At 41.6% G+C, this 16887-nt stretch overlaps 2 protein-coding genes across 2 annotated transcripts; one reads left to right on the plus strand and one right to left on the minus strand.

The window, feature by feature from the left end:
- Window positions 1–1694: 1694 nt before the first annotated feature.
- dnmt1 (DNA (cytosine-5-)-methyltransferase 1) lies at window positions 1695–13373 on the plus strand. Its single transcript, XM_028412100.1, has 34 exons — window positions 1695–1892; window positions 2318–2354; window positions 2720–2827; window positions 2916–3153; window positions 3238–3310; window positions 3405–3486; window positions 3588–3628; window positions 3708–3759; window positions 3833–3916; window positions 4020–4129; window positions 4236–4354; window positions 4437–4529; window positions 4609–4760; window positions 4839–5026; window positions 6180–6360; window positions 6457–6554; window positions 6673–6820; window positions 6906–7021; window positions 7105–7306; window positions 7397–7530; window positions 7609–7788; window positions 8110–8334; window positions 9406–9598; window positions 10084–10174; window positions 10261–10401; window positions 10489–10771; window positions 10862–11003; window positions 11199–11365; window positions 11470–11647; window positions 11730–11925; window positions 12015–12178; window positions 12431–12547; window positions 12901–12994; window positions 13100–13373. The coding sequence occupies exons 1-34, from the start codon at window positions 1846–1848 to the stop codon at window positions 13135–13137; spliced, it is 4512 nt and encodes a 1503-aa protein (XP_028267901.1). The 5' UTR covers window positions 1695–1845; the 3' UTR covers window positions 13138–13373.
- A 603-nt stretch (window positions 13374–13976) lies between these two features.
- eif3g (eukaryotic translation initiation factor 3, subunit G) lies at window positions 13977–16832 on the minus strand. The gene is made up of 10 exons (XM_028411949.1): window positions 16727–16832; window positions 16591–16637; window positions 15961–16049; window positions 15760–15819; window positions 15565–15669; window positions 15268–15463; window positions 15066–15176; window positions 14840–14976; window positions 14157–14263; window positions 13977–14077 (listed from the first exon to the last, which is right to left on the minus strand). The coding sequence occupies exons 1-10, from the start codon at window positions 16747–16749 to the stop codon at window positions 14062–14064; spliced, it is 891 nt and encodes a 296-aa protein (XP_028267750.1). The 5' UTR covers window positions 16750–16832; the 3' UTR covers window positions 13977–14061.
- Window positions 16833–16887: the final 55 nt, after the last annotated feature.

Raw genomic sequence — 16887 nt, forward strand, 5'->3', positions numbered from 1 at the left:
GCAGCTTCAGTGATGTTTGCATTCCCTCAGTTTTATTTTTCCCCCAGATGGAGAGGTGTTATAATCTGTGTACCTATGCCTTCATTGTATGTCTGTTTTTTATGATAAATAAATGAATAACTGTATGTGTTGTAAGTATGTTTGTATCTGTACAGTATGTATGATTTCATGTCTTGTGTGCAATAGCCTTGTGTGTCCAGTAGCACGCTGCCTGTGTTAAAGTGGTACAATCTGAAACACTAATGTAGGTACATAAATGTTTTGCATTCCAGTTTTATAAAATAAATGAAATACAAAAAAAATGTGTTTATTGCATCAGCTATAAACATCTTTCAGTTCCTTATTGTGATTTAATTTGGGACGTATGCAACATTAACTCCAAACATGCTCCAACAAGGTCAGAAAAACACTAGCTTCAACATGAAACCCTGAAATTGTTCCTGTTTGGTCATTAATCACAGCTCTCTTATCTAATAAAATCGTTCAGCTGCTTAAAGGCTAAAAGCAAAATAGAGCTGTGATGGGAGACTATGCAGAGGGGTGTGGTGAAGACGACTGTCTGTTTGTAAGATGGTTTGTCTGAGAGAAGTATAAAGGCCCCTGGGAGAGGTTTTTGGGTAAGGGGGAGACTCGGGGTGAGGGGAGAGGCTGACTTATAGTGGCCTTGGGAGAGTTGGGCCTGTTTCCTGTCAGATGTCCAGGATTCCTGGGTGGGAACATTGGCTGAATCAGCCCCAGGAGGCTGTGCTGCTGGGATGTCTGCCAACTCTTTCCAGTGCCCTGCAGGATATTACGTTAGACTCAGAAACCTGTAGGTGAAGTTGTACACACAAAAACAGTCATCATACAAGATTTATCTAAGTGTACAGCTGTAACAGACATTTGGAATACTTACAAATTACACTAAAAATAGGCAAACCCATATGTGTGAGTCATTACATTACGTAACAATAGTATGAACACACACAAAGTCTATAGATTGTGGTGTGATGGTGATGGTGGGTTTTCTGTGTAACACAGTGAAACATTTCAAAACCATAATGTACCAACTTGAAAAACCCACAAACAGCTGTTTTCGAGTTAACGGTGACATGGTGCCACCTTGTGGTAAAACAGGGACGTAGCCGACCACGTCTGAAGGACGTTTTTTTCCATATACATCATAAGTAATCAAAAATCTATAAGTAACTTATATCTGAATATAGGAATAATAGACGAAAATGCCCAGTCTTGATGTAAAAACATCACAGTAACACTAGAAAGTTAGGCACTGCTGTTACCCTGCAATGATAAAGCTAGTTTATTGTTCACTACAACATGTTGTCATCTCAAAGAACAAATGTTTCATTTACTATCATAGATACACACATTTCAATTGTAGTATTGTTGTCATCGTTCATTAGTAAACAACATTCAGATTGCTTCCGCCTGGTCAGTTGACTTCGACATCTGTCAAGCTGTAGAGGTGGGTCAAGGTAGTAGACAAATTGCCTTTTACAAGTATAACCCCCTCAAAAGAAAGGCTGTGTTTTTATAAAGAATATTATATGTATAGATGCTCTAATAAATGTGTTTATATGAACAAATAGTACATCATGCAAGGAAATATTACATCCCACAAAAATAGTGGTTTACCCGTTGAACACTGTAGTGGTACAGTCCACAACACCCGGGTTTCCGCGCGAAAAGACGGCCCGCGCGCCCAAATTGCATATAGCATCCATTGCAGGAAACCAGCACGCGACAGGTAGTCACCGTGCTGTGGAGGAGGCAGACACCATTGTTTTAACCGTTTTAAAGCAGTTTTTAGTACTTGTGTTTTAAACTTTTGGATAACCGTTTACGATGCCATCCAGGACGTCACTGTCTCTCCCGGACGATGTCAGGAAAAGGTACCGTAATGATAGTAACCTGAATGCTAATATTGGTCTAATAATCCAGCTAGCTTGCAGCTTGTTGTCTTAGTTAAAACCCAGAACAACAGTAATGAAACCCGTGTAACTAACATAGCAGCTCTGGACTTCCTGGTTGTCGTGAGCGTGACCACTACTTCACCCCTTGCTTGTACTGTACCAGCAGCTGCAGCTAACGTTAGCTTGCTGCCACTTGACAACCAGTGCTGCTGAATGTATTAACGTTAGCCAATTAGCACCGTTAGCCTGTCAATGGATGGGGCAGTGTGAGATTTGGCGCCACTCAAGGAGTTTTAATATCTATGTTTGTTGACATAGTGGGGTCCTTTGTTACACTGCGAACAAGATGTGCATCGTTAGCACTGCGAATTACTGTAGCTTTGTTTTTGTCATGTTGTTTACAGGCTGCAGACGCTAGACGAGGATGGGATTTCAGAGGAGGTGAGTTTTGAATGAACCAGCTGCCTGTAATCTCCTGAATGCCTCTTCAGCTGCTCATAATGAAATGTTAGTTTGAACTCCGGTCGCTGCTCCTGTAGAATCGCTTTTGAATTGTATGTCACTTCAAATCCAGTGGCTCGTGTGCCGTGCATGTTATGTTAGGATTTATCTCACTGTCTGATGTTATGAAAAATATATTTTGGATTCTCCTTGAGGTATTACCTGTTATTTAAAATATGAATATAGCATACATCTTGTAAATCAAAACGTTTCCATATTTTAGGAAACTGTCTTTTTTGGCATTGTAAGGATACACAAAATCCTAAATGATTTGTTTTTTCTGACTAAATATTGTGTTCCTTCAGGATCATGTCAAAGAAAAGCTCAAGTTGGTGCAGGAATTCCTGCATGTTGATGCTAAGGACCAGCTGTCCAGCCTTGAGAAAAAAATGAAAAGTTCAGAGATTTCAATGGTGTGTAACTCTTAAGATAAACAAACCATTGCTACTCTTGATCAATATTCCTCCTGTGACAAGTTTGTATGCTGTGAACTTTCTTTAGGATGTCTACATCTCCAAAGTAAAGGCCTTGCTAGGAAATGAACTTCATCTTGAAAATGGCTCACATACTGATGGTGTAGAGCAGAATGGAAAGACAAATGGATTCACAAATGGGTCCCACAAAGATGAGGATGATGGAGATGTTACCATGGCTGGAGAAGAGGAGGAAGCTGTCAAATCACCCACTGCTTCTAAAGGGAAGGGTGGCCGCAAAAGCAAGTCAAACGCTGATGCAAAAAGTGAGACATCTTTTGAATATGTATCAAATTCTTCCCACATATTGAATGGTAACAGTGCAAGTAAAACAAGTCTTTCTTGTGCAGAATCTCCAGCCAGCACCAGGGTTACAAGAAACAGTGGGAAACAGCCAACCATCATGTCAATGTTCTCTAAAGTGTGCGTATGTTTCCAATACTTTGCCATGTTTGTCAGCAAGCTTGAAGGAAAAAGTGCAAGTGATTGACTGTTTTAATATGATTCTGTATTGCAGTCAGAAGCGTAAGTCTGAAGATTTGAACGGTGATGCTGTCAATGGGCAAAATGAAGTGAAGAAGGAAGATGACGTTGATGAGGTGACGCACATCTTTGAACTAGTGATGTTTAGACTTCTAGATAAGTCACCATTCTTATTGTCTGGTAAATAACACTGCCAATACTTTGAAATGTGCTGTAGTGTCGGGAGGAGAAGCGTCTCAAAGTGCAGTCAGATGAAAAGTAAGTCTTTTGCCTGAAGAACATTAATAGTTTTTAAGCTCAAGTGTCTGTGTTAATGCTTTTCATCTCTTTCATCCAGCACTGCTCCAGAGAGTTTGGAGAAGGAGATTAAGCCAGTTTCTGCTGCAAAGGTAACAGATTTAGCCCTGTTGTTGTAAATCTTTGACGAGCGTAAGTGTTTCATGACTTGTTGGTTCTTTGTAGACACCACCACCCAAATGTCAAGACTGCAGACAGTATTTAGATGACACAGATCTCAAGTTCTTCCAAGGGGATCCTGATAATGCGGTACGATTTATTAATTTAAAAAAAAAAAAAAAAAAAACTTTTTTTTAAAAAAAAGATTTTTTTTAATGTGTATTTTACTAACACTTGCTACATGCATCTCTAGCTTGATGAACCGGAGATGTTAACAGATGAGCGCCTCTCCCTGTTCGACTCAAATGAGGATGGATTTGAGAGCTATGAAGATCTGCCGCAGCACAAGATCACAAACTTCAGGTCTGTGATTCTCAGTCAGTACTGAGAAACATATCCTGTCTAATGCTCTGTGGGAGGGTATTTATTCAGATCCTGTCGTCCCAATTGTATCGACTCTGTATTACAGTGTGTACGACAAGCGTGGTCATCTGTGTCCATTTGACTCTGGGCTGATTGAAAAGAACGTGGAGCTTTACTTCAGCTGTGTGGTCAAACCGATCTATGATGACAACCCTTGTTTAGATGGTAAGAACTTCTGCAATAACAAAACTGTCATGTTGCTGAGATTTTCTTTTGGTTTCTACAATTAAGTTGTTTCCCCCCCTAGGTGGTGTTCCTGCTAAAAAGCTTGGACCCATCAACTCCTGGTGGATCACTGGTTTTGATGGTGGAGAAAAGGCTTTAATTGGTTTCACTACAGGTAGAAAAGTTTTGTCTTCTGCCCTGTTTTAACATCAAAATATGTGATTTAGTGATCATCTTTCTTCCTATTGTTCCAGCGTTTGCTGATTACATCTTAATGCAGTCCAGTGAGGAGTACGCTCCCATCTTTGCCCTGATGCAGGAGAAGATTTATATGAGCAAGATAGTGGTCGAATTCCTCCAGAAGAATCCTGATGCTACTTATGAGGACCTTCTCAACAAGATTGAGGTGACTGGAACAGTTTTTCAATCACTCAGCCTTGACACTGAGCATAATTCTAATCAGCTCCTGTTTCCTGGCCCTTAGACAACTGTGCCTCCAGCAGGGCTAAATTTCAACTGCTTCACTGAGGACACACTTCTGCGCCACGCCCAGTTTGTGGTGGAGCAGGTGGAGAGCTACGACGAGGCTGGGGATTCAGATGAGCAGCCCATCATAGTTACTCCCTGCATGAGAGACCTCATCAAGCTTGCAGGCGTCACTCTAGGCAAAAGGTACAGCTATGATGAATGAGCATCTTGTGATGAATATGAGCTATAGTAAGTCAAAGATCCCAGGGGAATAGTTTGCAGGTTTATAAGTTTTTTACATAAAATAAAATAAATCATAGCTTGTGTGTATTTTCTATCAGCAGCCCAACATTTGCTTCAGCGTTTGTTTTGCTTGTATTTCTGCTCCTTGTTCTCCCTAATGTCTAACACTTGTTTGACATTTCCTAATGCAGCATGCTGCTGTACTGGTAGGTAGGCCTTATTGTGAATGCATCTTTAGCTTGTTTGTGTTCCTGTGAAGCATTTAGAAACAATATCAGAGTTCATGCTAAACGGTTATGATTTTATTCATTTTCTATACATTTTGGCTTTACATTGTGGTTTATTTCAGTTTACTTGGTATATTTGATGTCTGGCCATTTACAGTAAAACACACATGGGAGCGTGAATCTTGATTCACTCATTTTCAAGTGTTTATGATGAGATTTTTTTTTTTTTTAACCGATCAATACCATTTCCTTTACAGATATTGCAAGTAGCCATCAAACCTGTTGGCAGAAATACCACCATACAGATGTATTTTGTGCAGCTGACACATGATACTGATCTATTTAGCCAATATTGGTGCTGATATCCCTACTGTCTGCTAAGGGTTTGTCTCACTGGGCTTGAACTTAGGACAACCCTATTGCCATGGTGTACATCACCAGGGGTGTAGCCAAAACTGTGCCTTTATTTCAATTGTATAGCTGTAGTGTAAGGAGAGTGCTGTAAACATGCAGGAAGGCTCCATATGTGAGCACTTTCCATCGTGTTAGTATGAAGATGGTTTCCATAGAGGACTTGAAAGCGTATTAACCTTGAATGAGATTGAAGCACTCTTTTCTCTAGGGACATTTGTGTGCCTGTCTTCTGTGCAGGCCAGATACTCAGGTTGGAAAGGACATCTGCGAGTTAAGTGATACTAGCGCTGTATCGTATACATTCTTACTGTGGTTGTTTAATTTTGTTTGCTTGTTTCTTGCGTTGCATGGCCTCATGCTGTGGTGTGTTGACAGCCAGGGGCTTCATAATGCCATCACTCCACATATCATAAGGTATCTGTGCCAAGCCAAGCCACATGCTCCTCTGAATTCAAACTTTAATCTGTTGACAGGAGAGCCGCCAGAAGACAGGCTATTCGTCATCCAACAAAGATTGAGAAGGACAGTAAAGGACCAACAAAAGCCACCACGACCAAGCTGGTGTACCAGATCTTTGACACCTTCTTCTCTGATCAGATTGAGCAGAATGATAAAGAGGGTGGGGTTAAAAGGCAGCGCTGTGGTGTCTGTGAGGTGAGCCTGAAGCCTGTTTATTTTAATGCAGATGTGTAATACACAATAGCATCTGGTGTGCATTTGATCCTCTAAATTGTGTTTTCTTAAATTCAGGTCTGCCAATCCCCAGATTGTGGCAAGTGTGTAGCTTGTAAAGATATGATCAAATTTGGAGGAAGTGGCAAAAGCAAGCAGGCTTGTAAGCAGAGAAGGTGAGAATGTCTGAACAGTTTCTATATCTGCCACCTACCTAAATATTTCAAAAAAAACAAATGTGTGGCTGTCCACTTATGTGTCCTTCACATTTTAACTAATTAAACCTCTGTTTAGATGCCCAAACCTTGCAGTAAAAGAGGCTGAAGATGATGAGAACATTGAGGAGGAAAATGTTCCAGTGGAGAAGCCCAAAAAAGTTTCACAGGCCAAGAGGAAGAAGCAGACACAGTGCAAACTTGCATGGATTGGTGAACCTGTTCAGGTATTTGTTTTATTCCACCTTTTGTGAAACCGTTGTGCTTGAGAAGCCAGCAGTGTGGATAAAAGTTTTTCTCCACCTCCTTCAGACCGAGGGGAAGAAGCAGTACTACAGTAAGGTCTCTGTAAATGATGAAGTGTTGGAGTTAGGAGACACTGTCTCTGTTTCCTCAGAGGATGCATCCATTCCTCTCTATCTGGCCAGGTTTGACAGTTACAATTACATTCTTTGACAACATTTTGATGCAGAATCTCTATATTACTAAATTACCAAAAAATACTCCTCAGGATCACATCACTGTGGGAGGACAATAATGGAAAGATGTTCCATGCCCACTGGTTCCTTCGTGGGATTCACACAGTGCTTGGGGAGTGTTCTGACCCTCTGGAGCTGGTCATCGTGGATGAATGTGAGGACATGCTGCTCAGTTATGTGCTTGGCAAAGTGAATGTCATGTATAAGGCGCCATCTAACAACTGGTTCATGGAGGTGAGTTAACTACACAGCTGCTAAATTTGGTTTTTGTGGTGCTGTTTATGGTTTTTTTTTTAATCTTATGATTTAATGTTTGTATTTTAGGGTGGCATGGATGTCGACATCAAAGTGATTGAAGATGATGGGAAGAGTTTCTTCTATCAGTTCTGGTATGACACCGAGTTTGCCCGGTTTGAGATGCCTCCCACGACCGTTCCAACTGAAGAATGCAAATTTAAGTAAGCACCAGACATGCATTCATCTGTGATCTGTCTTTTTCCTCTGTAATGTTATGGATGTACATTCTTTCGCTTCAGGTTCTGTAGCAGCTGTGCCAGGATTAAAGAGCGGGAGGACCAGCAAGTCCCCCGTCCATTTGAACCCATAGAGAAGGAGGACAGTGACACCAAGGCTCTGTATAAGTTGGCCTGCTTTAAGGGGGAGCAGTTCAGGGTTGGAGACAGCGTCTACCTTCCTCCAGAGGCTTATAGTTTCAGGTTAGTGTAAGGACTGTTGGACTAAAGAGAGGCATTTTTTTTAAAGATTTACAACAGTCAAATATGTGTATTTCAGTAATGATCTGTGACAGGTCGGTCTATGATGTGTAGTGTAACCTGTCAATACATACAAGTAACTGGTTTGCTTCCAAGTCTAAGAACTTAATTGGGCTAAGTTATGCTTTATCCCAAATGTATATTCCTTTTTTGTATTACAAATATTCTGGTGCCATACCATTGAAGATGCAGGAAAAAATGCAAAAAAGTTGGCACTAAGTCAAACAAGTGTGTGTGAGATTCACTGTCTGTTTCTGGTTTCAGTTTAAAGCCTGCTAGCCCAGTGAAGCGCTCCCACAGGAAAGAGGATGTGGATGAGGATCTGTATCCAGAGTATTACAGGAAGTCCTCGGATTACATCAAGGGGTCAAACCTGGATGCTCCAGAGCCCTTCCGCATTGGACGTGTCAAGGAGATCTTTTGTCACAGGCGCAGCAATGGAAAACCTGACATGTCGGAGATCAAACTGCGTCTCTACAAGTTCTACAGGTAAAAGCCAGCTGTTTGACATGCATGGCAGCGTTTCCCACAGACCAGTTAGCAATTTGTGGTGGCATCTCGGCGCCGGTGTCACATCGGTCGGCAAGTCGGTCATCAGGGTTAAATGTACACCTGTATGCTTATCTAATGACAATTTTAAAGCTACAAGAAGCATTTTGAATTGATTCAGTTCTTAATTCTCTAAGTCAGTTTTGATGAGACCAATACATTTTACTAGAACCCTGCCAGGACCTTCCCCACTTCAACTTCATACATTACAGGCCAGTAGAATGAGTTTGCTCATACAGATACCTGGACTTTATATGGAGGAAGACCTGTCTTTAAATGTCATGTTTTATGAATGTTTTTACTTGAATTTGTGCCTAGTTTAGTTCTATTCTAATCTTTAGATTCTTTGTCATTCAAGGAATGGATTACAAAAACAGCTGAAGGTTTTTATTTCACTATATGAACTCAACCTCAGCTCATATGCCAGCCTGTTCCTGTGTTGTAAAATGACATTTTCCTGGTAAAATAAAGGTTAACATAAATGTGATATAAATACATTTTTAACTTGGATAAGATAATTGGATATATAGAACTACTAAAGGCATGACAAGGCAACTAACTCATAAATAAAACAGCTTTTGGCGTTACTATTCTTTATGTGACTATAGGCATTTAACGTAGTTTCTCAAGAATAACCGTGTTTCACCTTTAATCGTGCGATATTCCATTATCAATAACGTTGACGCCTTCTCTGCAAATATCTGCCATTTTGGGTTTTCTTTCAACAGTGTATAGGCGCCAGGCAATACCTATGAAGAGATCAGCTGTGTACGCGTGTTGTGAACAAGAACGGGGGATGAGAGAGTTGCGGAGTTGAATAAATGGAAGGATAGCTATATTGTAAAATCGCTTTGGCGGGGGGAAAAACATGGAATCAATTTGTGGCGGCGGGTGTTCATTATGTGGCGGCCCGCCACAAATTAGTTACCCTGTGTGGGGAAACCCTGCATGGTTTAATGTCTGTATAAAATGATTGTTCAAAATTGACTGGATTTTTGTCTCCCCTCACAGGCCTGAGAACACTCACAAAGGTATCAAAGCTAGTTACCATGCAGACATCAATCAGCTGTACTGGAGTGATGAAGAGGTGACAGTCAGCATGAAAGAGGTGCTCGGCCGCTGTCAAGTAGAATATGCAGAAGACCTGAATGAATCAGTTCAGGACTACTCCAATGGTGGACCTGACCGCTTTTACTTCCTGGAGGTATATAACTTAATAGTTGGTTCAGTGTTTCCCAACCTTTGAGCCACAGCACATATTTTACACTCAAAACACAATCCCACGGCACCACCAAACAAAAAGCATATATAATTACAGCATTTCCCCTACCAGTATATCGGGGGGGTGTCATTTAAGGTTACCTTTCTCTAGAACAGATCTACCTTGGCTTCAAACTAAATGGCCTCATGTAATTCATCTAATTTACACATCATGTCATTTCTGTCTCACATGGTCATGCATTTACAATTCTCTGCTCGTCACGCACGGCAGAGTTCACCCCAATGCATGTACACAAACGGGCACACCAAGTTATGCCAGACCAAGAAAAGACGACACGCTGACTTGGAGTCACTGACTTAAATTTAACATAGGAAAAGAAGCCCATAAACCACAACTAAATATGATAATTATACTTGACCGTGTCTTAAGTGCAGTGTACTTGTTTTAATTGATGCATCCTTTCCCAGGCCTACAATGCAAAATCCAAGAGCTTTGAGGATCCTCCAAACCATGCTCGCTCTGCTGTCCATAAAGGAAAAGGAAAAGGCAAGGGAAAAGGTAAAGTCTAATTGATTTCAACATACTTTCTCTTGTTTTTTTTATTGCTCAAGGTGATCCTAATCTATAACCCTATTTAAAAAAAGGTAAAGGCAAAGGAAAGGTGTCTGCTGCACAGGAAACGACAACCTCTAACACCGACGCAGAGAAACCTAAAGTGTCCAAATATCGAACGCTGGATGTGTTCTCTGGCTGTGGTGGTCTTTCTGAAGGTTTCCATCAGGCCGGTGAGTAAATGTCTTGTGTTTGGCACATGACAAGCTTGTCAGAGCCACAGCTGGATTTTTTAAATTTGTTTTATATGTTGCCTTCAGGTATCTCAGAGACTCTGTGGGCTATAGAGATGTGGGAGCCTGCAGCACAGGCTTTCAGGCTCAACAATCCTGGCACCTCGGTGTTCACAGAGGACTGTAATGTCTTGCTGAAGCTGGTCATGTCTGGAGAGAAGACAAATTCTCTTGGCCAGAAGCTGCCTCAGAAGGGTGATGTAGAGATGCTGTGTGGAGGACCTCCCTGCCAAGGCTTCAGTGGGATGAACCGCTTCAACTCACGCACTTACTCCAAATTCAAGAACTCACTTGTGGTCTCTTATCTTAGGTACCGTATCTTAAGTATTAGGCTATTTTCCTCAATACACGTCATGTTGTCCTTAACTGCACGTTAAATGACTCATTACTTGTCTTGCAGTTACTGTGATTACTACAGACCCAAGTTCTTCCTGCTTGAGAATGTGAGGAACTTTGTGTCATTCAAAAACTCCATGGTCCTGAAGCTGACTTTACGCTGTCTTGTGCGAATGGGCTACCAGTGCACTTTTGGTGTCCTACAGGTGGGTCTGACCACTGCATTGACCACATCTGTTCATGATTTCTTCCTATAATTAGAGCTGATGCAGTTGGCATAAGTCTCTAGTAATAGTTTGTGCTATTGACCAGGCTCTTGTCAGTCTGCTTATGTCAATATTTGCTTTGTTCATTTGAGTCCTGTTTTAGACTGAGATGCTCAATTTTACCTTTGTCATCAGGCTGGTCAGTACGGTGTTGCTCAGACCCGCCGCAGGGCCATCATCCTAGCTGCTGCTCCTGGAGAGAAGCTGCCCCACTACCCTGAACCTCTGCATGTGTTTGCTCCCAGAGCCTGCTCTCTGAATGTGGTAGTGGACGAAAAGAAATATGTCACTAATGTCACACGGTAATGTGAAATATTTCATTAACCTGTACAGCTTTACACTGTACAGTACACAGTGTAACAGCCTCAATATGTGTTGTTTGACTAATTTTTCTCTCCCCTAACAGAGGTAACGGTGGAGTCTACAGAACTATCACAGTCAGGGACACCATGTCTGACCTCCCAGAGATCCGCAACGGTGCTGCAGCTTTGGAGATTTCCTACAACGGTGAACCTCAGTCTTGGTTTCAGAGGCAGATCAGAGGTGCACAGTATCAGCCCATTCTCAGAGATCATATCTGCAAGGTGAGCTGTGAGGTTAATGTATATTTACCGTTACTGTCGGTTTGTAAAGGATAACTTTATAATGAACAATGCATATTTCCAGGACATGAGTGCTCTGGTTGAGGGTCGGATGCGGCACATACCATTGGCACCAGGCTCTGACTGGCGAGATCTTCCCAACCTTGAGGTTCGACTGAAAGATGGTACAATGACCAAGAAACTGCGATACACACACACCGATAAAAAGAATGGACGCAGCAGCACTGGTGCACTCAGAGGTGTTTGCACCTGTGCAGGAGGTACGCAGGCTAAGCATCAATGGGGGAAAAAAAACATGCTTAAAGCTCCGCCATGGTGACGTCGTTAATGTTTATAAATGTCGTTTCAGGGAAGCCATGCGACCCTGCAGACAGGCAGTTTAACACTCTCATCCCCTGGTGTCTGCCACACACTGGCAACCGCCACAACCATTGGGCTGGCCTGTATGGCCGATTGGAGTGGGACGGCTTCTTCAGCACTACTGTCACCAATCCTGAGCCCATGGGCAAACAGGTAATGAAGGCTTAGTCTTACTAAAAGCAAAGAAGTGCTAGCACCTCTCCACTAAACCATGAAACATCTGTCTTGTTTAAAAGGGAGAAAACTAATTACACAATGTCTTGTCTAAAAATATGATTCTTAGATTTATGTTATGCATTATTTTATGTTGTGCATTATTGATTAAGCAAATCAGCTCAATTGTAAGTGATGCACTTGAGGCCTGTATGTTTTCCACTGGATTTTAATTCTAACATTGAATTTCAGGGCCGTGTTCTGCATGCTGAGCAGCACAGAGTGGTCAGTGTGAGGGAGTGCGCACGCTCTCAGGGATTCCCTGACACTTACCGCTTTTTTGGAAACATCCTGGATAAGCACAGACAGGTAAATTTTTTTTTTGTAAGTTCTAAAGTAAGGCTAAATTGACATGGCATGTCTGTTATGCCATGTCAATTTAGCCTTACTTTAGTTTATTTACCTTAATTTTCTTAGTTCTATCTTATTTCATGTTAATTATTATGTTCTTATGTATGCACCAATCACTAAGGCAAATTCCTAGTAATGTGAATCCCCTTCACTTACATGGCAATAAACACGATTCTGATTCTAAACAAAGCAGAACTTGGTGTATTGTTCTTTCTTTCTAAAAACCAACTACATGACTGATACATGATATAAAGTCAGTGTTGAGCATCTTCTGCTGCCTTATGTGTTTGCTCCTTGTTGCTGCCTTGCAGGTTGGGAATGCTGTGCCTCCTCCACTCTCCAGGGCCATTGGACTGGAGATTAAGAAGTGTGTTGAGGAGAGAATGAAGGAAGAACATGCATCAGGTGATTTTCTTTTTGAATTTTACTTTTGATGGTCCTGATTGATCTTGATTCAAATGTTCTTTATTATGACATTCTTCCCATCATCATATGTGTTTTTCTCTCCAGAGAACATCAAACAAGAAAAGATGGAGGTCTCCGATTAGCGCCTTGTTTCCTTGCAGCAAGAGCCAATTCTACAAATCCCGATGCTGTCGGGAAATGATACTTAAATAAGCTGGCTTTCAACTGTCATTAAGTGGCCACTGTGGACAATTTATGTAGTACCATTCCATGTTTTTAAATGTGCTTTTAATCTTGATGTTAATTGTTTGCATAATGTGGAATAAATTGTATGTAGTTTTATATGTAATATTTCAAATAAAGCTCTTATGGAATTGTCCAGATTGACTCTTCGTTAGTCTCCCGGTTGTCGGAACAAGCATGGCGGATACAACTCGTAGTTTTCACACGCACACACTACATAAACTGTGAGCTGGACTTACTTCCAGCTGAACATTTAGTGACTCTTAGAACCCGCACGATGCGTCGGTTTACAACCTGAAAGTTCATAATGGTTCTAACGGGCAATCAGAAATAAACAATCCTTTGCTATAGCTGCACTTTAAAGCAACAAGCGTTGCTATGGCTACACTACAAACATCGTTGCTGTAGCTGCACTACAACTGCGTGTACTCCGCAGTTGCATCATTCATGTATACGTCTAAGTCATGAACAACTATTACAGTCAAACGCAGTACCTTAAACTTCCCACACCCACATCAGGAAATAAGGACTCCCTTGAAAATGAGATGCTACATCCCAAGGGGCTATCCCTCAAAACTCAAACTATCCAAACACTCATGAGGCATTTTTGACATCTCCACAGCATAAACTGGGTTTCATTTGTTCGTCATTACAATTTACAGAAGAGATTTCCTTACTGCACACAGACCAACCATGCTTAGATCCCTCGTACAAAGTTAACAAACCAGAAAAACAGAAATGTTGACAATTGTCTTTATTTTGGTAACAGCCATTTTTTCCCCACAAAATCTGGCATTACACTGAAATATATTCTGTTGAATTATTCAGTTGTTTGAAGGTCTGAAAAGAGAAGAGATTTGGTTTAGTAACAAGTTTAAATAACATGCAGCTTCAAAAACTGACAAACACAATAACTTACTTGGCCCATTCAACATTGAGAATAAGATGATCATATCCAAATCCAGACACCCCAGCGATGGCTCTGGCTGCATCCTCCCGACGGTGGAAACTGATAAAAGCGAATCCCTGCAAGACACAAAGCCAGCAGCTGATGAGGAAACTGGACTAGGCTTGTGCAAAATCGTATCGTGTGCAATTAATCGTGAGAAAAACTGTCACCGATTAATATTTGCCACTTATCGATTACGGCGATTAGTCGTGAGACGTACTCTCACCATCCCGATCTTTATTTAGGGACTTCACAGCAACATAGGAAAACATTACAACAGCGAAGTCTCCTCCAGCAGATATCGGAAAGAATTCCACTCAGCCGAGAATCCGCGATACTTTTAGTCATTGTGCTCCTTACGACCAAACTAAGCACTGGAAGAACGTAAGGCAGGTTGATTTGCACACATACATTTAAATGTGGAATTGTCCGGTTTGTTTGTAATGTTTTTTCTGCTCCTGCTCTGAGTGAAAACATGCACTATTGTGGGACATATTTGGGGAAATCTTCAAATTAATCGTTATTGGCTAAATGCCACAATTAATCGTGATTAATTTTTTTGCCAATATCGCCCAATCCTAAACTGGACCATGCTTTGTTTGCCGGGGTCAAGAGAACCATAATCTTTGCGGGTGCCTGTTAGAATCACTGACCTTCGACTGCCCTGTGTTCTTGTCCTTGGCCAGATAAATCCTCGAAATGGAGCCAAAAGGTCTGAACAGCTCCTGCAAATCTGTCTCACGGGTGTCCTCGGACAGGTTGGTCACACGGATGGTGGCATTGTCGTCAGCTGGAAATCACCACTTAACATGAGTAATACTGTTCCAGTTGTGAGTCACATACAGTGGGTGCAAAGATTCAGCTGCTATACCAACACACCTCTACGATTAGGCTGCATAGACTCTCCTCTGCGGGTGCCTCCATCCCTCAGACTTGGGGGCACGTACTTTCCAGTCTTGCTCTGTGCAGGTTGTGCAGGCTCTGGTTCCGCTAAGGATGGAAGGGAAGTACTCCACATCAGTCATGACAACTTTTGAAACAACAAACCACTGCAGACAAATAAATGATGAGATGAGGGTACCAGAGCCAGCAGGCTTCTCCTTGTCTCCAGTGGAAAGTCCAAGCTGTTCAGCCAGCTCCTTCTGCATGGGGCCCAGAGTGTCCTTGTATGGACAGCGGGTGGTCCAATGGTCACCTTTGCAAATACGACAAGACACGATCTTCTGTCCTTTCAGTTTGTTCATAGGATCCTCATCCTGGTCTTGAGCATTCAAGTCCTGTAAAACGCACCAGACATTTAAGCACACAGATACAACCCAGGACCACAGTTAAAGTGTGTACAAGCAACAGTGTCAGTGATCAACAACAAGAAACTCACCTCTTTGCTAGAAATGAAAGTCATGAACACATCATCGCTGACTGTGGTGGTGGCAACATTTGGACCTGGTGCATCAAACTCAGAGTTGCCAAATTTTTTCCAGTTCTGAAAAGGAGGAGCATGACAATAGAATTTAAGACCGGATATGAGCAAGAGTCATCCGAAAGTAAAATCAGCTTCAGTGTGAACACAAACCTTTCTTCTGGCAACAGCTTTTGAGGCTTTCCTTGTCTCGATCTTGAAAGTTCGTACAATCTAAACAAGAAAAACACAGCAAATACTATATAATAATAGAATGAATCAATTCATAAGTATTTGTATTATAAAACCACTGTGGAGCTAATCAATATATAGAAAGCAGTGTTTATTCTCTGCTGGTAATAACATTTTAATTACCTTGTACTTCTTTCCATCATCATCTATTTTGTATTCTGTGATAGTTTTAATGTTTCCTTTGATGGTTTCCTTGGGGGATGGTAATGTGCCTGTCAAAATAAAATGTTCAATCCAAATATTAGACTATAAGGTTATTTAAAATCGTAGTGTGTGTTGATAAAAGTTCATTTAACCACAAAAATGCATGTGGCACAGGTAGTGACAATGTCAATACACTAATTTTGTTCCGAATTCACTGCATAACGATAACTACACTATCGACGTCTGTAATATTATTTGTGACAAAGTCTTTCACGCTATATACTGCGCTGCAGAGCCAGTGGCGCCTGTTGTCATCTTGCTAGCAAATCTTGCTAGCAGTTAGCCGTCTTCACGCTACTACTGAGATGACGGTGAGGCCTGTGGGTGTCACTTGTCTGCAGGCCACAACGAATTTTGAGGACACGTTCCACCGACAAACCGTCCACCAGTGCCTGTTACTCTAACCGAGGACTCACGCTTTTAAAACATCACCTGTGAGTACGTTCTAACGCGAACATTACGCCTAAAACCACGTGGAAGTGGATGCAGCCTAGCGGCCTCTTTCAACGAGCATCACACTACTTAGCTAAATGCTAACACGCTTTTTACCTTCATCTCCTTCCTCCTCGACTTGGTCTGCCCAGCTGGGCTTGGAGCTATAAAAGACAGACGGACATGTAATGTTACCATAATAAAAAGTGTCAAATATTTGTAGAAAATACTGCAACTTTACAGTAACACTCACTCGTCGTATTCAATAGACGGCATCCTGTCAACTAGCTTAGCCTCGAGACCGTCTACAGAGCCGCGCGTCACTTCCAGAATTTAGCTTCGCAATAAAAGCACGATTTGTTTTTCAAAATAAATGAATTAAAATATTACAAAGGGCATCTACGGAAGCACTGA

The sequence above is a fragment of the Parambassis ranga genome, chromosome 8 (assembly GCF_900634625.1).
Source record: "Parambassis ranga chromosome 8, fParRan2.1, whole genome shotgun sequence".
Taxonomy (NCBI): Eukaryota; Metazoa; Chordata; class Actinopteri; family Ambassidae; genus Parambassis; species Parambassis ranga.